Below are 25,479 nucleotides of genomic sequence, written 5' to 3'. Positions count from 1 at the left end.
TAAAGTTATCAACAAAATGGAATGATTTATTTCTACTAAATTTTTAGTGCTCACAGATGACTGTTAAGGCTCCCATTTTTTAGTCTATAAGGGGGAGTTTGTCTCTGCAAATAAATGTTCATGCTCCACATGACAGCTAACGTTTTTGAGCACGTACTATGTGCAGGGCAGGGCGTTTACGCTCCTCTCCCAAACAACCCTAGGTGGCAGATACTATTCTTATCCCCATTTTACAGATGAGGAAAGTGAAACAGACTGCATATCAGATGATAAATGACCGACTTGAGATTTTAATCCAGGGAGTCTGACTCCAAAGACCATGTAAATAACTGCCTCCACAATATACCTTATAAATCAAGTAACAGATCTTAAACTGGCACCAAAAAAAGCAGCACAAAACCCAGTGAGTTTGCTGGATATTCTCACGTTGGATTAAGTGGAAATAGTTTTAAACTATGATATATTAAGATTTAATGAAATGCCACTTCATGTTAGCTTTTCCTCTAGAACTACTTATTTTTAGAACAAAGGAATTAAAAAAAATAAAACCAGAAACCAGCAAACTCAAACAGCCAGTGGCTTCTTTCCCCTGAGCCCTCTGAGATTTTTTAACACACCTCCAAAATGCTCTTGTATTCAAAGTATTCAAAGTAACTTAATGCAGCCAACAGATCAAAATAATTACTAAGTCACTGGCCCTCAATAATGTGTTTATATGTTATCTCCCTAACTAACTGGTCTGAATTTGGCCAGATAGAGATTATTTCTGTTGAGTTCCTGGCACATAAAACATACTCAATGAAAAGCTGTCAAGCAACTCAGATGTAGACTTTGGAAAAGCTGTAATTAAGCTGATTTTAATCATCAAGCTTGTTTGTATTACTTAAAATCCAGGTGGTGATTAGGGAGTGTGTATACTACAGTGAGCAAGGAATCGAGGCCAGAAAACATAAGCCTGAGTTTTGCCATCTACTAGTGTGTGTCACCTCGGGTGTCTGTCTACCCCCTTTTCAAGGTTCAGTTTCCCTATCTGTCAAATGAGGAGAAAATTAGATAATTTATATAAACCAGTGACAGAAGACCGAGAAATAGATAACTTGTTCTTATACTCCCTTACAGAAAACTATTTTAAGTCCTAGGTGTGAGTGAATGCTCATTCTTACTCTGTTCTACTACTTTTGAGTCAACTGGCAAAAAACAAATGTCTTCTGGTTCTGTTGCCTGCATTCCCTAGAACATTCTCTCAGACTTGACTCTCCTTGAGTGATGCTTAAACACCAAAAATAATCTCAATTTAGATAATGAATATCTAAATGGTTTTCTCTCACATTTTCATTTAATAATGTTAAATAATTTTAATTTTAAATATGTTATTTAATAATTTGACTCCAAATTTTCTAATTTGCTAGTAGGTGGGTGAGTTTAAGGCAAGAGGAAAGTATCGATCTCCATGACAGTAATTTGAATAAATGACCAACAAAACCAGTTTGGTGATTTTAACTGCCAGTCAGCAACTTTCTCACATATGGACAGAGTGAAGGTGTCATGTGTGATGAAAACTTTCTCTGACTCCTCTTTCCAAACCAACTTTCTCTCCTTGTTATGTGGCTCAGTGTATGGAAGCAAAAGAAACCCTCTGCTGCTTTCTTCTCCATGGTTCCTCTCAAGTCCCAGTCTCAGGGCATAAAATGATTGTGCGCCCATCAGGACCCCTCTAATCCTCACCCAGAGCATCAGGGAAGTAGGAAGCAGGCTGAGACAGCTCACATGCAAGAGGATTTTGGCGGTGGCTGGTCTTTCGCGGAGGAGCGGAAGAGCCTAAGTTCTTCTCAGAACTACTGCCAGACTCCCAGAGCCTCAAATCAGTTTCCGTGAGGTTAAAAAAGGTAACCGAACAAAACCCCTAGTTGCTAACAGAGGAAACAAAACACATATCATTTCAGGCAATTCTAAGAAGTATTCTTACTCCGCAGGGGATCCAGAATGGGGGTTGTGGGAGAATGCACTGCTCTTCCCATCTGTCCCCACGGAAGCCTCCTACTAAGTAACCCCACAGACCATGGTTTTTTACTCTTCCAGTTGAAAGAAGCAAGCAAATTGCAGTTTCTGGGGCTCAAATTTTTCCACTGATTGATTGATTACTTATTTATTTGAATTTTTAATGTTTATTTTTGGGAGAGAAAGAGACAGAGCACGAGCAGGGGAGGGGCAGAGAGAGACACACACAGAATCCGAAGCAGGCTCCAGGCTCCAGGCTCCAAGCTGTCGGCACAGAGCCCGATGCAGGGCTCGAACTCACGGACTGTAAGATCATGACCTGAGCCGAAGTCGGATGCTTACTGACTGAGCCACCCAGGCGCCCCTCAAATTTTTCCTTTGAATCTTACTGGTGGGGAGACTTTAAGATATGGTAGGAAATTTTTTTTCTAAACATTTTTATTTATTTCTGAGAGACAGAGAGAGACAGAGAGTGAGTGGGCGAGGGGCAGAGAGAGAGGGAGACACAGAATCTGAAGCAGGCTCCAAGCTCGAAGCTGTCAGAACAGGGCGTGACATGGGGCTTGAACCCATGAACCGTGACATCATGACTTGAGCCGCAGCTGGACGCATAACCACCTGAGCCACCCAGGCACCCTGGTAGGAACTTTTATGGAGGGCAGAAGGAACCAGGGAGAGAGCAATGCCACAAATCGAAGTTTCATTAAAATTTTATTACTCAGAACTATTTTCAATAGAATGAGTCCATTTTTAAAAAGAGAAAAACGAAAAATATAAAAAATTTAAAATTTAAAAAAATAAATAAAAAGAGAAAAACTAACCTGCTTTGATACTTGTGCCCACACTGCGAGCATTCAAAATTCCAAGAGAAAGAATACATGAAAAGCTTTTCAATGAGGGGTTCCATTTTTAAGAGCAGGGGAAGGGCAAACACTGGGCTTTCCATATCACCTATAAAAAGAAAAGGGAAAACTATTGTTCATAATTGACTGAAAAAAGTAAACCCAAATCATTAACTGTTATCTTTTCTCACTACATTCACAGTACAATATATGTGAAAACATGAATATATGACAGAGTAAGTTACTCACAGTGGGGCAAGGGGAAGTTTTTAAAGCATTTCTCTAAAATTGTCTATCATAAAGATTTAATTATCACTTCCGTCCCTGTCTTCCATTTTTCGTGGCGGACACCTACGAAAACTTTTTAAGACAAAAGACACAAAAGACCCATACATCTCCTCAGAGCTGTTAACAGCTCTAGAGTATTATAAAAATAAAGCAAAAATACACAGCTTGCCACAGATACTAAAAACAGTACACCTGGCGAAACATTGTAGAATAATGGCAGACGTGGACAAAACCATTAAAAAGCCACTTCTATTCCAACCGTCTTGTTCCACGTGTGAAGGGCGTGACACACAGGGTTCACGGGCGGCCTCAAATCTCCCTGCTCTTCCTCTATCACTCTTCTTAAAATCTTTTAACAGTTAAAATTAAACTTCGATGACTTTAAGAGTAGAGAAGATCTGAATCCTGGTGTCCTTGAAACAAAAGCTGGACGGTGAATCGGGTCCTCCAGTTTTGAGATCAGCAGGCAAAGTAAATAGGAAGATTTACATTCTCCTCTTACACTTGTTCTCCAGTTGGTTTCTTGCCTTTCTGTCCTCAGGGGAGCTTAGATGGTGCCGTACTGATCCAGCCCCAGAAAGAACTGGAGTCCTTCCCTTCCCTACCTGCCCGGGAACAGCCTCGCTTCCACGGTCCAGTTCTCCCCCTGGCCTGCAGCTACCACAGCCTGGAACGTGGCCAGGAGGAGTCACCTTGGCAGGATGCAAATGCAGAGCAGGTGTTACTGCCGGAGCACACTCTATACCAGTAGTTACAAAGGCTATTTTAACAGTCGCCTTTGTGGTATAGCCCCACAGCTATTTCCATACAAAAATAAAAATCAAAACAAAATTTTTGTACGTAGAAATAAATGCAAATCAATCTCCTAAACACACGTAAACAGCGTAAACAGGGAACAGTACAGCATGTTTGTAACAGTTACTACCATTTAAATGCTTACTCTACCGTAGCTAAATATTAATTGAGAAGCAACTAATTTATATTTCTTAATGACAACATAGAATCTGCAAGTCTAAAAATACATAAAGTTCTCAGTAAATCAAAATACCATAAAAGAAAAAAATCATAAAAGAGCTCAAAACACACTGTTAAATAAGTTATGCATACAGATCATTTTCGGTAATTTATATAGCTCCTAAATTAACCTTAATTATTTTTCCTTTGTTTACAACTCTTATGGGTATTAAGCATAAAGCATTTACTAGAGAACACGTAATACCAATTAATTCCAATTTTTATAACTTCCTGCTGAAATCAGTTAAGTGGTTTCTTTGACTCTAGTATCTTCAGCCCAACTCCTACCCAACTACCTCGTTTTTCATATTTCCCTAAAATACTATCATTTGCCATGATGCAAATCTTTCAGTGACGTTTTGCTGCCCAGCTAGTCAAGTTTTCTCTTCTGCTCATTGTTTTTGTTTTTTTTAAACCAATGTACAGAGTTCTTTAGAAGATATCCAGGATATTATTTCTTTGTTCTATTTTTGCCCAGAGGTTTTAAACTTCAATGTAATCGTATCTACCACTATTTTATGTACCTTATTTAGGAAATTCTTCTCCACTGAGTGGAAAAATATTCAGCCATATTCTTTACCAAAGTGTTAGAATTCTGCTTTTTCATGTTTAGGTCTGTTTTCTTTTTAATTCATTTAGAGAGAGCGAGAGAGCGCACGCGAGCGCAAGTCGGGGAGGGGCAGAGAGACAGGGAGACAGAACCCCAAGCAGGCTGCCTGCTGTCGGCGCAGAGCTCTACGTGGGCCTCCAACTCGAGAACTGTGAGGTCATGACCTGAGCCGAGCCACCCAGGCACCCCTGAAGTTTAAGTCTTTAAATGGGCTGAAATTTCTTTCTGATTACAGTGTCAAGTAGGGATCCAACTTCCCCCCGTCTCAGGAACAAACTGTCCCAACACCATTTACTGGACGGCCTTTTTCCTTCCCCTACTTATCTACATCACCACCTCTGTCACAGGAGGTAAGCAAAAAGGGAGGGTTTCATCTGGACTCTATTCTATTCTACTGGTCTGTGTATCCTTACACTAGTACACAAATCTCAAAGACTAAATTAATCTTTAAGATTACATAAATAAATCCAAACGAGAACAATATTAGCTTCATCTTAAAAAAAAAAAATTAGACATTAGAAAGAGAAAACTAAGTTGAAGAGCGCAGTTACCTTTGTGGAGAGGTAAGGAAGAACTGAACAGGAAAGCGTACAAAGGGGGCTTAGCTTGTATTTGTAATGTTTTATATTTCTTAAACTGCAGGGAGGGGGAACAGAGAGGACAGGCTACGATGCATTTTTTAAAAACAATAATCAAAACGATGCTATGGCTGATCTTAAAAATGTAACCAACATTCGGGGTCAGTACAGATTCTCTTTCTCTTTCTTTAGTACTTTCAAACACACATTGACACTCAGAATGAGAACACAAACACTGTATAATTTTAAAATGCTCTTTTTAAGTTTATTTGTATTTATTTAGCACAGATTAGATTTCACTGGTAAGATCTTAAGCTCTAACATAGCACCCAGTACTGTGCAATGAGTAATATGAACACAAACAAGAGAGGAATTCTACTGTATTAGAAGAGCTGTACGCATGCCCAACTGCTATGACTGCACAAAATAAGAATTTAAAATTCCCTTCTCTGGGGGTGCCTGGGTGGCTCAGTGGGTTGAGCATCCGACTTCGGCTCAGGTCATGATCTCACGGTTTGTGAGTTCGAGCCCTGCATCAGGTTCTGTGCTGACAGCTCAGGGTCTGGACCCTGCTTCAGATTCTGTGTGTGTGTGTCTCTCTCTCTCTCTCCCTCTCTCTCTCTTTCTCTCTCTGCCCCTCCCCCACTCATGTTCTCTCTCTCTCTCTCTCTCTCTCTCTCTCTCTCCCTCCCTCTCTCTCAAAAATAAATAAACATTAAAAAAAAAACCCCACAACATTTAAAAATCCCTTCTCTGTTACATTGAAAACCAGGCCCAAGGCAGCAGTGGAGCAAGACACAACCTTGCTCCAAATATAATGATCAGGACTAAGAAGGGTGGCAATTCAGACTTGGGGAGAAACCACTCTCGAATTCAACTGGGAACTGAATAAAACATCTCCGGTCACTCCAGGAGGGAGGCGATACCTGCAAAATGCACCACGGGAGCCCCTCAGTCTGCACTCTGGTAATCTTCTGGAAAAGGCTCCTCTGCGATGAGTATCCACCCAACAGATCAGGGGTTGGGGGTAAGAACAGGGACTGAAGGAACCTCAAGAAAACTTTCAGGCTGACAGCAGTGTTCTCTACCTTGATTGTGGTAATGGTTCCACACACCGTATACGTTTAAAAAGAGTTTTACTACATCTAAATTATACTTTGCTAAAAAGGAAAAAAGAATTTTCATCGCATCTGAGATCCTACCCGATAATAAGTTACAAAAGCCCTTTAGACCTAAAGGAGATAATGCCAAAGATTTGGCAAATCGAATTTCAGTTTATTATTTTAGGGACAGAGGAAACACAAACGTAGGAGCTCACGGAAAACAAAATAATAAAAGTAGGGGACAGAAATGTGAGACCAAAGATACTACCATTTACATGGTTTTTTACAAAAAGACCTTGCTTCCAGATGCAGTATCTGAGTCTGATGAGATAGATTTTTCTCACTGAGAGAAAAATTTGAAGGCATTGATATTTTATATAATTTAATATGGCTAATATACGAATAGAGGTATCCTGTATTTTTTACCACAACACAATATTAGTAGAAGAGTCAATACAAGGATAAAGAGAAATAAAACAAAACACAATACCCTTTAAAAAAAATCACTACTGGCTCTTCTTTGCAATACCCCAGAAATTGAGAAACCCCGGGACTCTAGCACCCCTAGCTCCACGTTGCTCCAAGGCCAGATCATAGAGCATAAAGCAGGTCTCGTTACTGTGCCCTTCTTAAAAGAAAGCTTTCCCAAAAGCTCATCAGGATATTTCTCCTCATATTCTCTTGGTGAAAATTGGGCACGGCAATTCTTCAACCAATCCCCGGCAAGGGAAGTCCAATTACTATGGCTGGGTTTAGATCAGAGCTTCTCAACCCTGTCCATCCTTAAGAATCACACGGGGCTTCTAAGCCGCATCCCTGAGATTCTTATTTAATGGACGTCAAGTACTTTTCGATGCCCTAGGTACTTTTTAATGCATCGTCAAGGTAGAAGACACTGAATCAGTCTACTGGAGGTAAGTATTAGAAAAGCAACCAATGGTGTCCACCCCCTGAGTATCCATCTGGTTCTGAGAACTGCATCCACTTTCAAGGGTAGAACACAAGCCTGCATATTCATACGGGACAGCTCTACCCAACAAATGATTTCACCAGCGGGAGGCTCCTAAACAAAACTACACAGATTTTTTTCTCCCAAGAATCTAATCACCCAAAGTAAGAAAATAGTGTATTTCCTTATGACGTAAGGATTTCTTTATGATAGATGAGTAAAACAGTTAAATTACACAAATTACTTACCTAATGTGCATCTAAGCTGAGGCTGAAGCCTAATGAAAATTTCATCTCTGACTTCATTCAGACAGGTCTCTATCTTTGCAAATACTTCTGAAGGAAGCTTTTTACAATCTCCATCTAAAAATGAAATACAGATTATCAACTTCTCATCAATCTGTATCTTCCACAGAAAATTAAGACATTACCAAGAATGAAAGTTCATCAGAGTCAATACACTTTGTAGAGACGAAATGGAAAACACAAAATTTCCTTGATTCTTATTCCTCTGTGTTATACCATTTACTGCCTTAATATTTCCTCAGCCCAGCATCATTAGTAGCAATTCCATGAGCTAACATCTTTGTGCTTGAGTAAATCTCAGTGCAAAGCTTTCCTCATCCAAATAACCACAGGCCTAGCAAAAGAGCTAAGCTTTCAGATAGTGTTCCTACCTCTGAAACAGCTGAAGCTACGTCTTGTCTTGTGATTATTACTTATGTTAGAGACATCTAGTCATTTATTTTTTTGTAGAACTTTTATCAAACTTAGCCAGATCACAGGAGCAGATAAAAGTATAATTATTTCCCAAACTAACATTTGGTATATATGGCTCCCTCCTTCTATTGTCTCTGGGGGGGTGGCGGGCGGTGAAGGAGTCTTCAATGACAGCATAATGTTTATACAGTTCTGCTTACTTAATGTTTACACATCCTGCTTACTTCACATGAATTTGCATCATTAAAAATTTTGTAGGCTAGTTATTACACTCCAACTGAACCACAGTTTTATTAAAAATTTCCCTAGTGCCGGACGTTTAAGTTGCTTCTTTTTTCACGATTATAAATACTGTCGTGATAAACGACTTTGGGGCACATACCTGTCCACGTTTTTATTCATTTCTTTAGGGTTAAAGTCCTCATAATGGAACTATTGTGACAGAAAACTAAGATTAATAAGAAAACTATTTTGAATCAAAGCCACCATATGCACCTGACTCTAGTTATTCTTAAGCTACAAAAGACTTCACCGAAACCTCTTACAAATAATTCATATAGCCTGATCCCACTCTGTTGGTATGTTTTACTACGAAAATACCTGGATTCCCCTATAATATGAAGCAAGCATAAACTGGAACTTTTATTTGACCATGCCAAAAAGAGAAGAGAAAACTTACAATTCAAAGTAAGTCAACTTAAATGTAATTACAACCATATTATACAAGCTACAACTACTCTGTTAAAAAATTAATGATTGAACATATAAAATGGGTGAAGTAAACAGAATTAAGAGTATACTTATTGTGATGAGCCCTGAGTAATACACGGAACTGCTGAATCATTATATTGTACACCTGAAACTAATATAACACTGGATGTTAATTATAGTGGAATAAAAAAACACACACAAAAAGTGGCTATGCTTTATAAAAAAATAAACATAATTAAAATGAATGCAAGTCCATTTTGAACGAGAAATATGCTCTTCTGCAATAATCAACTGAACTGTCAGCTAACTCCGTACTGGGGTTCCTATAATCATAGAAATACAAAGAAAAAACAAAAGCAAAAATGCTCATGAAAAACTGGATTTTAAAAATTACAAAAAATTCAATCTCAAGGAAACTCAAATTGAAACAAAATATCTGACAAAATTATAACTTTTAAAATGCTTATACCCAAAGGTGATCTGAGTGCTCTGGGATGTTTTCCTCTACATATAATAGAGTCATATGTTGATATAACCCTTCTATAAAGCCTTTCAGAAAGATTCTTTATATTCACATTTTAATATCCCTTCTAGGATAAAATCAGCAGTGGATTCAAATGATATATGGATATTTGTCATGAAGCTTATTCAAAACTGAAAAAATAATAAGCAGCCTGAATGGTCAACAATATATATGGAAGTACAATATATATATTTTACATATGCAGGACGTATATATGAAAGACTGCAACACCAAAGTCGCGCTGAATAAACGTTAAGGATTCTTGCCCCTACCAGAGAGAAAGACCTCAAAAAGCCACAATAATTAAAAGTGTGGCACCGGTGCAGGGACAGAAACATGGTCAACAATGGGGGAACTATGTATAAGACTGACGTAACAGACTGCATTTACCAAAAACAAGATGAAAAAGGTGAGGATTCTTGGGAAAACAATGTGTAGGATTTATATAAAAGACTGCATTGCATGATCAAAACCAAGCTGAATAAAGATGAGGATTCTTATGCTTCCAGGCAGCAAGACCTAAAAAACCCCAATAATTAAAAGAGTGTGGTGCTGACACAAGGACAAAATAACCAAGAAAACAAAACTGCACAAATAAATGGACGGCTATATGACAGAGGTGGCCTGGCAGGTAAATTGAAGAAAAAAGCAGAGCTGGACAATGGGGGGAAAAGGGGATCTTTATCATGCACAAAAGGTAACTTTAGCTGAATTAAAAATTCCATGTTGGGGTGCCTGGATGGCTCACTTGGTTGAGCATCATCCTACTTTTGGTTTCGGCTCAGGTAATGATCTCACAGACTGTGGGTTTGTCTGAGTCCCACGTCGGGCTCTGCGCTGCTGGTGTAGAGCCTTCTTAGGATTCTCCTTCCCTCTCTCTCTGCCCCTCCCCGCTTGCACGCACTCTCTCCAAATAAACAAATAAAACTTGAAAATAATTCAATGTCAACCACAAATCTTTCTGACTTTTCAGTGAAAATATAGGTGAATAACTTTCTGATCTTGGGAAAAGGAATGACTCCTTTTAAATGTCGTATTACTAACTACAAAAGGAAAGATTAACAATTTCTGTACAAAAGATATCTTTAGAAAAGTGAAAACACAAGATACAAATTGGGAGATTTAGCAACACATACCTGATACAAAGATAACAAAGACCCATAGAAATCAAACAAATAAGAACATGACAACTGAACAAATAGCGGTTAAGACACAGGCATTTCACAAGAGGGAACATATGATCAATGCTACACATGAAGAGCTGTCCAACCTCTTTAAAATTTGGGAAAGGCAGAGAGGTTGGTGGAGGATGGGCTAAACAGGTGAGGGAACTAAGGAGTGATGAGCACGGGGTGATGAACAGAACTGCTGACTCACCCTACGGTACTTCCGAAACTAACGTAACACTGTGTTAACTGGAATGAAAATAAAATTTGGGAAAGGCAAATCAAGACAACAACCCACTTTACATCAAATAGCAAAATTCTCTAAATGTGAAAATAACCAAGAGAGAATATATGGATCGGGAAGATAAGGAAGATCTCTTGCACGTTGTCAATGGGAGTGCTGGTACAAGCACTTTGGAAAACAATCTGCTGTTGTCTTGTCAATCTGAACTCAGATTTGATTCCATTCCTACGGTATACTCAAGAGAAACTCTCTAGATGAGCCCAGGTATTTACAATGGCAAAGAACAACTCAATGACAGTTGAATGAATAAATATACTGATATATTTACAAAATGTAAATTTATAGCAACAAAAAATAACAAACTACCAATACATGCCAACTTCGTAGATAAATCTTTGTAAGAAGAAAAACAAGGCCCCAGAAGACATACCGTACAACATCGTTTGTATAAAGTTCAAAACAAACTAAAGTAGGCAATATACTGTTTAGCAATACATACATAAAAGAAAAAAACGGAATGGTAACCCATATTTGGGAATAATGATTTCCCCTAGGGGAGATGGAGGGTGGGACGGTGAGGAACACATAGGAGGTTAAATAATCGAGAATATACTAATTCTTCTTGAGTTGGGAGGTGGCTTCATGGGTATCCTATTTTATAAGAAAAAAACTATATATGCCCTTAATTGAGAATAGAGATTTGGGGGGAGTTGTGGGATAATGAGTGATGTGTATCTGTATCTTTTCCACACGTATGAGACAAAACTGAAGATCAACCTCTGTGGCTCAGTCGGTTGAGCTTCCAACTTCAGGTCAGGCCATGATCTAATGATTCGGGAGTTCAAGTCCTGCACCAGGTTCTCTGCCATCGGCGCAGAGCCCACTTCCGATTCTCTGTCTCCCTCTCTCTGCCCCTCCCCCACTCGCTCTCCCTCTTAAAAATAGAAACATGTGAAAATAAATAAAGAGAGAAATAAAATATTATTACCAACCTTTAACTCCTTCCAATTGACTGGTGTGCAGAAGCTTGCTTGCTTGATTATACTTTGTAAACAACCGCCAGAACACAGATTCCTCATTAGAACACAGGTCAGTCACAGTGTTCTTTAACCCTTCCAAGTGCACCAGTGCTGACAGAATACAGTCTAACCAACAGAGAGCATTAGCATTTTTCCATTGGACGTAGGAAGACTGGCAAAGTGACGTACATTTGCTCTCCAACAGCATTTCCAGTTCAGGTGTGCATCCTTCATTGTGAGGGGAAATCCCTCCAGTTCCAGAAACATCAACTGTAGTAGGAGCTTCTTCAGCAGCCATGTCAATAACATCAGCCTCCAAACTCTCATTCTGTTCCAAGGAACCAACTGTCCTGTCTGGGTGCTGTGGTCCACTGTGTGGTGAATCAGGTAAGCTTGACGAGGTTTCACCATACTCTTCTCCATCGCGTTTGCTGTTCAAACCTTGCTCACCCTCAGTAACAGTGTGATTTTTAGTCTTTTTGGCATTTGCTAAAAGAGGTGAATCTTTATAGCTGGTTTCCAAGAACTTTCTTTTTTGAGACTTATTTGGAGTGTGATAATCTTCCAAATCAGGGGAAATTAAGTTATTAAGTGATTTAGAGCCCAAAGGGTAGATGCACTAGAAAGAAAAAATAAAATGATAAAACCTACAGAAAAAGTCAAATAAGCTCAAGTTTTATATTACAGTTTCTATGTCATGAAATGTATGTATAAAATTTCAGCATTAATATAATTTTATCAATCTAAATTTAAAGGACCTAGGAATTTAACCAAAATTTTGGCCTCCAAAAGAGTTAATCTTCCCTAATTTGAACAATCAAGGGTTTAATCTGATCCACACTAGAGTAAGCTAACAAGGAAAACATACATTTTTCTGCTTTAATAAAAAATCTAATGCTGAGTGAATTAACAATTTCAACAATTTAAAGAAACATTCTATGATGAGTGTTACTCCTTTTGGGGCAGGTACACTGCATAACATTACAAACTGGAAAAGTGTTTTCAAATAAAAAAGCTGCATGAGTAATTTCTGTGTCTCTTAATTTTAAAACTGAATGTTAGGGGCGCCTGGGTGGCTCAGTCAGTTGAACGTCTCTAGATTTCGGCTCAGGTCATGATCTTGTGGTTCATGGGATAAAGCCCTGCATGGGGCTCTCTGCTGACAGCACAGAGCCTGCTTGGGATTCTCCCTCTGCCCCTCCTCCACTTGCACTCTCTCAAAATAATAAATAAATGTTAAAAAAAATAAAACAGTATTAATCTGAAAGCACATCAGCATTATCAATTTTACATCCTCACTGGATCTAAGAGTCAATCTGGGTGAATTTTAACAACTTCATCAAATCTCACTATGTATTAACACAATTTCAGCCAAATATCAAAAGTGTAGACAAATCACTTAGTTTGAAAACTAGCAAAATATTTTAAAAAACAAATTCAAGAAATCTATATACTATGTGTCATTTAAAATGCCTTCTTCTACACAAGCATGCTAACTGCTACCCTGGTGGCCTCTAATGAGCTACAGAACTACCCCACCTGGTATTCACGCCCTGATAGGGTCAGTCCCCCCAACATAACGCTCTGGGTTTAGCCATGTGACCAGCTTAGATGGGATGTTACCAAGCATGATGCACGTGGAAGCCTGGTAAGTATAGGCTCATTGGGCTAGTCCTTTTGGAACCCTCCTTCTGGAACACTCTCTCTTAAAGAAGTCCCATCCATCATACTGTGAGGAGACCAAGTAGCCCCATGGAGAAACCCTTATGGAAAAGAACTGAGATCTTGGCTGACTGCCTACGTGGAGTTCCCTGTTGGCAAACAGTACTGACACCAGCCATGTGGACATTTTAGGTGTCCCAGCCAACAGCAGGTAAAGTGTTAAGAACTACCTGGGGAGCCCACAGAATCATGAGGAATAAGTAAAGCCATTAAGTTTTTTTAGTCACTAGGTTTTGAGCAACAGACACTGAAATGCTTTAAACGCTTTCATTTAAAGTACAGCTGCTTCTATACAAGTGAACGCCATTAACACTGTACTAAGGAAATTCTTTAGTTCAATAGGATAAGTTCTGGATTCTTCTGTTACCAACTAGTAATGCACTCACCATCAACTAACAACTTGTCTCTCAACTTTATGCCCTGAGATTATTTCCTAAATCCTACTGTATGTCAGAAAACAGAGAACACTTTAAAAGCGGTAACAACTATATATTCATAGTTATAGACAGGTGTATATATATACAGAAAAAATGAAAGCAGGACCTCAAAGAGATACTTGCACACCCTTATGCATTGCAGCACTATTCACAATAGCCTAGAGGTGGAATCAACCCAAATTTCCATGAATGAACAAATGGATAAAGAAAATGTGGTATAGTCGGGGGGGGGGGGGAGTGCCTGGGTGGCTCAGTTGGCTAAGAAAATGTGGTATATACATACAGCGGAATATTACTCAGCCCTAAAAAAGTAAAGGAATCTGTCACAAGCTACAACATGGATAAACACTGAGGACTAAGAGTCAGTCACAAAGACAAATATAGTATGATTCCACTTACATGAGGTACCTAAAGTAGTCAAATCCATACAGACTAAAAGTAGAATAGTGACTGCCAAGGGGTCGGGGGAGGGAAAGGGCGAATTGTCACTCAGTGGGTACAGAATTTGAGTTTTTCAAGACGATAAAGTTCCACAGATCTGTCGCACAATAATGGGAATATAAGTAACACTCCAGAACTGTACACTTAAAAATGATTAAGATGGTAAAATTCAGTTTTTTTTTTTTTACATTAAATGAAAAAAAAATTTACAACAAATTTAAAACTAAAAAATCTTAATCGGTCTCAAACAGAGTTAAAATAATGTTGTGCACGTCCTACCAGCACCCCTTCTTAATTAAAAGCAATAAACCATAGGGCACCTGGGTGGCTCAGTTAAGCGTCCAACTCTTGATATCAGCTCAGGTCAAGATCTAACCATCGTGAGACTGAGCCCTGCGTCTGGCTCTGCACTGAGCGTGGAGCCTGCTCCGGATTCTCTCTCTCCCTCTCCTTCTGCCCCTTACCTGCTCCTGCTCTCTCTCAAAATAAATAAACTTAAAAAAAAAAAACAAAAAAACCCATTAAGGGCCCTGGGGCTGCAAAATTTAGTGGCCTGGATGGTTTCCCCCCTACATTATTTGAAAATATCTCAACTGACTTCAATCTATAATTTGTGGTCCAGTCATAGGGCAAATTTAAAACATAATTTGTCCTTGTCCTGATTTTTCCCTCTTAAAAATTAATGCTTTTGGATGTTTCTCTCTTTTATACGTCAACTTTAGGTCTTAATATGCCACAGAAGTTTTTGGCTTGTCTTCAAAAAAAGGGAAAAGTCATAAAACAATACACAGAGTGCTAATTTCTCCATCTAGCCCAACCATGTAAAAGCATTCAAAATCTAATGCTGCCTCTTTCACTGATTTTGTTGAGTAGCTTAAACAGACTCCCATTTTTAATTCTGTAAAACAGAAAAAGGAAAACATTGCACACTACCCTACATTTGGAAAATTATCTTAAGGTATGGCCAGAAACAAGTTATAAAAATAATTTACGAAAAAAGTAATAATAATTTACATTCATTTTACAAATGGAAAAAAAACCAGGAAAATGAGTTTTTTGATGGCTTAACATTAAAGACTTAAGAGCCTTATAAAGTTCATGTTTAAAAAAATAAACTAAATAAGTGTTCCAAAAGACTAAATAATGGAATACTCAAAAAAAAGAGAGAAAGAGAGAAAAGATAAGTTAAAACTCCCTACAGTTTGAAAAAACTTGAGTTTCAATTTATTAATTTGGAAGCAGAGTTTGAACATTAGTGCTGTTTTCAAACCAAGAAACTTCTGATCAAGAGGGGTTTCCCATGTGGTTTACAATTTGGCAACTGAAAGCAGAATGTTCAGTGGATTCCAAATTTTATAATAAAACCCTACAGAAATTAACAAATTGATTCAAAGGTCTTCTAGACCAGGGATCAGCAAACTTTACCTGTCAAAGGCCAGATAAATATGTTAGGCTTTGTAAGCCAGTCAATGTCTGTCATTAACTACTCAAGTCTGCCATTATAATATAAAAGCAGCCACAGACAATACAAAAATGATAGGGTACAGCTAAGTTCCAATAAAATTTATTTATGGACATGGAAATCTGAAATTCACATCATTTTCATGTATTACAAAAGAGTATTCTTTTCATGTTTTCCTAATCATTTAAAAATCCGTTCTTAGCCTGTGGGTGTCATACAAAGTGTTTGCTGACTCCTGGTGTAAACCAATCTACCTCATAAAACATACCGGGCTCTTACTGATTAGAACATTTTCTAAAATTTAGATAATAATTACCTTAAAGTTCTCTTTTTATATTTGCAAAGTTTATACTTAATATTCTTGGTTATATGTTTTCTTCCTCATCACTTAAAAAGAATGCTTCAAAACTAAAAATGCAAATGCCTCTAACTTTACGAGCCCAAACCTAATGTCCTGAGGACACGGACTTCTCCATTATGGTAGTCTGTGGTTAAAGACCTCTACTGAAATATTATACATTGTTTGGAAGAGCAGGAAAAAGTAGTTTTTTTCTAGGAAGATTTATTTTCTCCCTTCAATATTCACCATTCTACAACTTTGTTCTGAGCCAGCTAATGAGTAGACTCTCTGCATAGTCCGCTGCTAGGATAAGCCGTCCCACCTGAAATCAAGCCCTCTAATGGTGCGACAGAGCCCATGTCTGCTCAAAGGAGAGCAGCTCTCCAGCAAATTCCACGACACTTTCTATTTTCCCCTCACTACTGGATACAGTCAGCATACAAACATGCCGTTGTTCCTCCCAACTTAAAAACTTCCTCTTCCAGGTACCACCTCACATCTGTATTTCTCAGTTCTTCCTCTCCAATTTTCTATCACTCACTGCAATCAAGCTTTTATCTTTAATACTTTACCCAAACTATTCTCAGTAAGGTCCTCAATGACCTACAACACTAGCCAATGGTGAGTATTCATCCTCATTGAGTTCTTACTGGCATCGAAAGTAAATAATTTCTTCTTCAATATTTTTCCACTTGACTTCCAGGACAAAATTATCTCCCTTCTGGGTTTACTCCTACCTCACTGTCTATTTCTCTCACCCTTTTCCTGGTTCCACTTCATCTCCCCACACTCTTAATGCTGGAGTATAACAGGGCTCAGTCCTTGAATCTCTACCCATACTTCTAGGTAAACTCATCCACTGTCATGGTTCAATTACATACATGCTGATGACTCCCAAATTTATCGAACCTCACTCTCCACCTAATAGCAGACACACAGATCCAACCATTTATTCCATATACCCTCAATATCAGATATCTGTCTCGAGTCTGACTTGGTGCTGGCCTGATCTTCCCCTAAAATCTTCGTCTTCCCGGAGTCTTTCTCATCTCAGTGACTGGCAACTCCATTCTTCCAATTATTCAAGTCAAAAATCCGGGAATCATCCTTGATTCCTCTCTCTCCTACTATGTATCTATCCCAATCTTTCAGCCAATACTTTTTGGATCTACTTTCAAAATATATAGATAATCCAATCATGTCTCATCACCTTAGCCACTACTTGCTCCCCCCAGAATACTCCAATTGCCTTCCAACTAGTTAGTCTCCCTGCTTCAAGTCTTGGCCATTACAGATACTTTCAACAAAGGAGCCACAATGATCCTTTTAACATGTAAATCAGATTATGTCACTGCCTGCTATGGTTCTTCATTTCAGTCACTGTAAAAGCCTGGTAAGACCCTGCTGGGTCCAACCTCTTCCCCATTATTTTTCTGACCCATCTTCTAGTACTCTGCCTCACTCCTTCAGATCCAGCTCTGCTAGTTTCCTTGCAGTAGAACATGCACAGGCACCCCCCATCCACCGCCCCTCACAGGGCCTTCGATCTGCTACTCTCCCTGCCTGGAAAGCTTGTTCATCCCATACCCACATGGCTTGTTTGTCTTCATCTTTCAGGTCTTTGCTCAAATGTCTCTCAATGAAGAGTTCCCTTCACCACTCTGTTTAAAATTGCAAACTACACATTCCCGAACATTCCATTCCCTGGGCTTTATTTTTCCCCACAGCACTTTTCATCACCTCACACACAAAAAATATAACTTACTTATTATTTTCTTTCCTACTCTAGAACATGACCTTCTTGAGGTAAGAAATTTTTGCTTTTTCACTGTATCCCAGCCTTTGGAACAATGCCAATATGGTGACACTCGAAAAAAAATTACTGAATAAATGCAAAAAGAAATTTATTTCTATTTGTGAGAATGCCTGGGATTTTCTTCAAGTTATACCCAGCAAAAGTATCTATCACCAACAGTGTGATTTAGTTTAGTATTTTGCAAATTTGGCTGATCATCAGCCTCACCCTAAAAATTACAAAACTATAAAATTCTGGGTCAACTCTACCGAATGAGCATCTGGGTGTGAGATCCAGAAATGTTTAAAAAGTACTCCAAGTGACTCTGAAGAACTGTTACTTTACCTGGAATAAAACATATCTGAAATTAAAAGACTATATTCCAATTACAGTTCTGCTACTTTAGGAAGATCTTATGTTCCCAAACCCTCTGTATCTGATTTCTTAATCATAAAATGGAACTATCTACTTTGCAAAACTTTGAGAACTAAATACGTAGAGAACAATTTCACCAACTGTCAAGTACAATAAAATGTGGAGTATTATGGAGTTTAATGAGCTCCTATATAAAAGCTGTACCACTGGAAATGAAGTCTATAATTAATTCTAAAAGATATTTAGATCCTTAAGGACTTTCAATTAATAACTTTTCCAGTAAGTTCCAAAGTTTATAAACCAAAGAGGTGAAAGACTATATTATATACCAACAACTAACAAGGACCCCCACAAGGTTAATGGAAAAAAAAAAAAATCTTGAAATGTAGATTCTCTTCTCATTAAGTCTAATGATAATAAAAACAAATACCTTCATGCAATACCCCAGGGAAATAACTGAAGTGGAAAAATAACACAAAATATTTAAAACTGTACACCGGACAGATCTAGAAACTCTGATTATCTATTAAAAATGTACACTCTGAAAGATACAAAACGAGTACAAATATAAATACTGAAGAAAAAAGCAAAAAGCTAAAACCTTGATACTATCTAAGATTAATACTTTACCTGCAGATCCTCACACAAAAAGACAGATTCTTGAAAACTAATTCGGTAAGTCTTTAAGGCTTTTAACTTTCCCTTCTCTCTACAAGCAGGACAATACCCATCTGACGGGACTTTAGCTGAATCATAATTCTAAAAAAGAAATAAAGTAAATTAAAATATAGACATTCCTAAATTATATCAAATTACAAAAAGTCAAACGAAAAAGGAACCAGAAAAAAATTACAATTTTCACCTGGAAGTGTTCTGGCTAGATATTTTAAACATGGCAAATAAAAGAAAAGCACATAGGCTTAAAATACAGCTACTATTCCAAAAAGAAACGCATTATAGTTTTAAATATTAAATTTTAAGTGCTAAAAATAGCATCAGTTTTATGTGCAAGAAAAAAGTAATGTCAACTGCCAGGGAAAATGTATGTTCCATATTTTCAGAGAATAATAAACCACAAGGTCTATGTTCTATTTCTACTTTCACATACCAATAAAACACAGAGAGGTAAACACATTAAAATAATCTTTCGCCATTGCTTAAGATTTCCGTGGAAGATATAATTTTTTAGAAGTTAATTGGAAAATTAAAACCAAATTTAAATCTCTAAAAAAGGAGGAAAAAACCCAACTTTGCACTGAGGCAAAAAATAAGTTCACTAACTTTTCCCAAATACCCCACCATGTGGAGTGAAGATATCCCTATATCAGTCCCTGGTCCAATCACTGGCAAACCATTTCCAATCTTCGGGGAATCCATCATTCCGAGTCATTGGCTAATTTATGTCACTTGAAACATGTCAATATCACTAAGGATTTTTCAATGAACCCTGGAAAAAAAAAAGTCAATAGACAATTAAATAAAAAATTCTATTTACCTTGAAAAAGAGCTATGCTATAAGATGTATATATATTAAATATACTTTGAAACCATAGGTCTTAAGATAAACATATTCTAAAATTGTAATCTTGACGTGAAATCAAATAACCTATACATAAAAACCTGGCAAATTTGTTGGAAGAGGGCAGACTGGAAACAGGACCAAGTTTCAGACTTACTTGTAAGCCAATTTATTAAAACTTACAAAAGAAGGTAACTATTCTTTAAAGCAAATTATACTGACCAGAGTTTGAAAACTCAAGTTCGTAGAGTTTATGCATAATCTGACACAAGTATGTCAGCGTTATATTAGAAGGTACTTTAAAGACTCAGGATCTTTTGTGCCATTGCTTGACAGAGACAAAAGAACCCCATAAATTCCCATTGCTTTCAACCACCAAGAACAGGTCACCAAGAGGATAATGCTATTTTTTTTTAAGTTTCCACCAATATACTATTTTATAATAAATGAACTGTACCCGACAAAAATGTTAACTCTGTAATAGTACAAATTAGGTATTTAACAAGCTTGGTTTGAGTGTTCATTTCATGGAGTAGAATCACATTAGTAAAGTTGAAATTATGAGACTGGAGCTCAGTAGAAGGAAAAAATAATTGTTAAGAGTAGTTTAGATATGTGTTTAAAATATAGGGAAACCAGATACAAAAGACCTATAGCAGAGAACAGCAGGGATGTTGTAAAATAATTTCAAGCAAAAGTCTTTCCCAAATCTAAGAATTCATCATTCTATGACAACCATTTCCTGGGAAACTGTGGCTCACAGATTCACTTTAAAAACCAGTGACACTATTCTGTTCCAGATATATAAAGTTTACATGTCTTTCAAGCCGAGGAATAATGTCAAAAATAAAAATGTTCAAGAAGAAAAGTGTAAGTGAATCTCAATTCCCTCTTCCTAAAGAAATATATTGATATGGCAGGACTTCTCAACTACAGCACTATAAACATTTTGGACCAAATAATTCTTCGTTGTGAAGGCTATCCTTTCCCCGTATGATGTTCAGCGGCATCGCTCACTCTTACCTACTAGATGCCAGTGTTACTCCTCAGTTGTGACAAAGTCTCCAGACATTGCCAAAAGACCCCTGGGAGGCAAAACCGCCCCACTGAGAACCACTGCCAAAATGATCAAAGTAAGGGGCACGTGGGTAGCTCTGCCAGTTAAGCATCCAATTCCTGATTTCGACTCACTGCATGATCTCACAGTTCATGAGTTCGAGCTCCAAGTCTGGCTCTGCGCTTCACAGCGCGGAGCCTGCCTGGGACTCTCTGTCTCTCTGACTCCCTCTCTCTCTCTGCCCCTCCCCTGCTTGCATTCTCTCTCTCTGTGTCAAAGTAAATACATAAACTTCTAAAAAAAAAAAAAAGATAAAAGTTTGGTGCTTTTACTTTATAAGCTCCTCACAGAAAACACAAATTTATCATTTTTGCTTTGTTCTATTTATAATGTACTTACAAAAGGCAACAAACTAGACAGAAAAGGGTCCAACTGCTTATGGTTCCAGAGTGGCCAAAAGCATGGGCTTTACAACAGCAGATCTAGGTTCAGAAATTTGTAAAATTGGTTTGTTCTAAGAATTAAATACATATAAAATGCTTAGCACCTGAACACACAATACGTTTTAACTACTATTTGTTTGGTGCTAATTTTATAGAAACTATGGAGCCCATCTTGTATTATTCTGCACTATTCTCAAAAGAAACTGGTAGAACCTGGTACGCTATAATCCTTGAATGAGATGTTTTTAATGAAAATTTCCATCTGCCTGTGAGATCTAGAAAAACTTTTTTGGCCTGTTTTGTTTTGTTTTTTTCTCTCTCTCTCAATTATAAAAGTAAAAATAAGAAGCCTTCAAATCTGCTCTGATCCTGATCTCAGCAGCCAACATTTCAATGGGACAAGCAGATAGGCTGGTGGTTGAAATTCTGACTATGCAAAACCTGGCAAAAGAAAACTGATTAAAAAAAAAAAAAAAGCAGAGGTGAGCTATCCAGGACTTTCAAAAACAATTTACTTTGTCTTATACACAAAACCCTGGGGGTGATTCTTGCAAGTTAATTTGCCCTCAATGATGGTCTCCATTGTTCTCGCTACAAACATAACCTGCTCCTCTTTCTTGTATCTCACCTAGATTTTGGCATCTTCATCCTTCCAAATACACATACTAGAAAATTCGAGTGGTTCTCTAAACTTTCACTTCCCACTTCCTCCTGTCCAAATTCTGTGGACAATTCTTGGGAAGCATCTCAAATCCCACCTCTTTCCATCCGATCCCCACTCCGTATTGCAGCCAAAGTACCGCTAGTATAAAACAAGTCTGAGTCTGTCACGGCTCAACTTAAAATCATTTATCCCAACCTGATTGTAGGAAAGTCCAAACAGCTCAGTATGGACCTAAGGGTAATACTATGACCTTAAAACTCACTGTACTTGAGACCGACCAACTCGGCTTTCCAGTCTTACCTTCCTCTCCTCCACTTCAACCTCAGCACCTTCCTTCTGACTCCCTCTTTTCATTATTTCGGTGAGCCACTGATACTCCAGGAGCCCCAGTGTGAATGCCTAGCCCAGTATGAACCCAGTTACAGCACAAAGAATATGTAAAGTTGCCCCTGGGTATGCCGAAAAATATGCAATTAAGCTTCTTTCACAGCCCCGTGTGCACAGTGGGGACACCCAGAGAACCAGCGGCTCCGGGAAGAGCCTCAAACTTTACATCTGAGCTTGCCCTCCAAGACCAAGAGAGCTCAGCACATGAATTGTCAAAGGTAAGACCACAGTAAACTTGAAGCCGAGGAATGGGGTCGGCTTTGGGTGCCCGGCCCTCCAGAATCAGAGACGCACAGGACCAAGACCTGTCAGTTTCAAAACCAAACCTTGGAAACCCAAGGTGCAGGGTTCCGTTAACCCTCCCCATCTCCACGCTCCTTGGAAGAACGAAACACAAAACAACTCTGGTTTCTCTTCAGCATTTACCTCTCTGAGCCAAAACGAATCAGTAACTCTCTACCTTAATCGCCAACCCTTCCCCCACCCCCCCGAGCCCAGTCCCAGCCCCTTCCCTCTCCCAGCCTAGCCCACCTTTCAGCGCGCGGACCCCCCCAGCGGCAGTCCCTTTTCCCCAGCTCTGTGCCCCCTTCCCTACTTCGAGAGCTGAAGGAAACCACTTCCTTTCCTCCCTTACCTGCCGCGTGCACGCTCCTTCTTCACACCGGGTCGGTGCGAACTCCTGTTCCAGCTTGGGTCCACACCACCCCGTGCAACGTTCAACCCACGTTCCCCCCGGCCCGCTCCTCCCCCACCGGCCTCTCCGCTCGCCAAGCGGCTTCCGGTTTGAGTCCGCGGCAAAAGAATTCCCCTTCCTGCTCGGCGCGGGGCCTGAAAGTTCGTCAGCGTGGCGGGGAAGGTGAGAACGGGAGCACTTCCGGACGGCCTCTGCAGAGGCGTGGCTGCCCGCCCGGCTGTCGCAGCCGCAGTTTCAGCCGCGGCGACGGCTAGGGGCGGGGCCGGTGGCTGCCGAGCCCGGCATCTGTGAGTGGCTGGGTTTGGGGAGGCGACGTTTCTGGAAGCTGCTGGAAAGCGCTCGAGTGGCGGAGGTGACGCCGGCGACCAGGGGGTGGGGCGTGATTAAAACTAGTGCGCGCTCGGCAGCGGAGGGATTACGCTGAGGAAAGAGAGTGGCGCGCACCTCGTTGCGCCCGGGCCGACGCGAGCCCGGGTCGGAAGTCGACGCGGCGGAGAGTGACCTGGGTGGGTGGGTGGGTGGTGGGGCGAGGGAAGGGCTCCCCAGCCTGCAGAGGCGGAGGGTGCAATGGAGCCTGTCGGCCGGCGCGTCCCTGCAGCGCTGCGGTCTCCACGACGACTGTGGGCCGCGCAAGGCCCCCGTAGTCCGCTCTCCTAAAGCCTCGGTGAGAGCCGAGCAGCCACAGAGTGTGTGTTCACAAAGGGTCACCACACACGGAGCTGCCCCTCCCTGTCTCCCTAAACCCCATCTTCGAGGCCAGGGGCTTTTCTGCCAGGATTCTGGGGTGTTTCTCCTTTCCTCCCTCCCAGATCTTCTAACGGTAAGGGGAGTAGCCAAAGCACAGGGACTTTGCTGTCCACCGCCCGTTTTTGCTAGTCAGCAGCCGATCTGTCCCTGCTGCGTTCATTTTAGCTGCCCTGCCTTGCTTGAACTTAAGAGAAAAGGATAGTTCTCCTGTAGTTGATAAGTTTAAGGCTCTGCTTTCGTAGGAAGGTCATGTGGCTTAAGGGACATCGTGACCGCGTGTGCTATTTCTGAGTTGCATTCTGAATCTTGGGGCAGCATATTCTAGAAGTCCTTTTTGGTCGACTGGTTCTATAACCTAGAGTAACAGTTTGGATTTTGTGACCCTGTCGTGACAGAGTAACCACCGTTAGCATTTTGGGCTGGGGGGGGGGGGGATGTTTTTAGTGGTTTCAAACTAAATAACTATATTCTAGAATAATGCTGGTAATTTTGATAGGGCGGTATAGAGGAAACAAGTCCCTTATACCAAGAAATTCTTCAGTAAAAAGGATTTTAGTTGTCCGTACTTATGAATGCCTATGGCCAAGAAATCCAGTAGGGAGTTTGTTTTTCCTCCAGACTGAAAACTACGCTGGTTAATTTTTGCTTACCTTTCTTGTTGTCCTCGATTATTAATATGCTGGTATATTTGTTGTAAGATCTAACTAGTTTTCTCTTTTTTAAATGAATTATGAAAATAGAACCTAGTATTTCCTTCTTGAAATAATAGACAAACTCGGAGCGTTTTTCTTGTTCACCATTGCCATTTCCATTTTCAGGATAGAATACAGGATTTTTTTTTTTTTTTTTTTTTTTTTTTGTAAACGATGCTTGCCGAATTGTTAACTTCGTAAGTTGAACAACATCATTGATTCAGTTAAAATTGTAGCTACAATTTTAAGATGGAAAAATCAACATTGCCAAACTGAATTATATCAATGAAACGTTGTTTGTGAAGTTGATTTATAGTCTTGCAGTGCAAATTTGATTTTTTTGCCAGGAAAAAATATGTAATAGTGACAGAAACAAAATGGATGTAGGGCTTGGGTTGTGGAAAGAAAAGAGGATTTTAGATATACAGATTTGACTCCAGAATTTTCCCCCCTTGTAAAAGGTAGAAAAAGTTCCGCGAGACTTTCTAAAAGGAGTGATGCTAATAAGGACGATTAGGAGAGGTTGACTAGAAGAAACTCTCCTTTCAGTTATGGTACAGTAGCAGTACCAGGTTGAAAAAATTAAATACATTTATGCTTTTTCCTTGTGAATGTGTTTGGAATGCCTCTTTCTATGTACACTGGTCCCAGAAAGAGTACAGTTACCTTTCAGTAGAAAGCAATCTCCTCGTCAGCAATGTGGTACAGAAACTGTATTTAACGTGTTTCCATTTAAAAACTAACACACTGTGATTAAAGGAAGCTTTTATTAGTGAACAGCCAAAATAGGACTATAATGTGCAATTAGGATTTTCTTTCTTCTCTTTTAAATGTTTACTTTTCATAGCATCAGGTTTTGTCCCCTCTGCTGGATTGGATTCCTTAATCAGGAGGCAAGTTTTTAGCCCAAACCTGGGATGTAAAAGCTGCCTGCTGTGAT

General features: G+C 39.4%; 1 protein-coding gene across 5 annotated transcripts in view; it reads right to left on the bottom strand.

The window, feature by feature from the left end:
- Positions 1-23,357, bottom strand: part of USPL1 (ubiquitin specific peptidase like 1) — a 37,215-nt gene extending 13,858 nt beyond the window's left edge. The window contains exons 1-6 of one of the 5 annotated variants that reach the window (XM_015083751.3): positions 23,041-23,357; positions 19,618-19,783; positions 18,967-19,095; positions 11,738-12,383; positions 7,631-7,744; positions 2,820-2,949 (exon numbers count right to left, since the gene is read on the bottom strand). In XM_015083751.3, coding sequence (XP_014939237.2) covers positions 2,820-2,949; positions 7,631-7,744; positions 11,738-12,383; positions 18,967-19,095; positions 19,618-19,716 — 1,118 coding nt within the window. In that variant the 5' untranslated portion in view covers positions 19,717-19,783; positions 23,041-23,357. Of the gene's footprint in view, positions 1-2,819; positions 2,950-7,630; positions 7,745-11,737; positions 12,384-18,966; positions 19,096-19,617; positions 19,784-21,311; positions 22,881-23,040 lie in introns of those variants that run through there. The other 4 variants (XM_027064630.2, XM_053213274.1, XM_027064631.2 and 1 more) reach the window with 4 other exon arrangements.
- Positions 23,358-25,479: the final 2,122 nt, after the last annotated feature.

This window comes from Acinonyx jubatus, chromosome A1 (assembly GCF_027475565.1).
Source record: "Acinonyx jubatus isolate Ajub_Pintada_27869175 chromosome A1, VMU_Ajub_asm_v1.0, whole genome shotgun sequence".
NCBI classification, from domain to species: domain Eukaryota; kingdom Metazoa; phylum Chordata; class Mammalia; order Carnivora; family Felidae; genus Acinonyx; species Acinonyx jubatus.
This window is presented reverse-complemented; position numbering and strand designations above follow the sequence as displayed.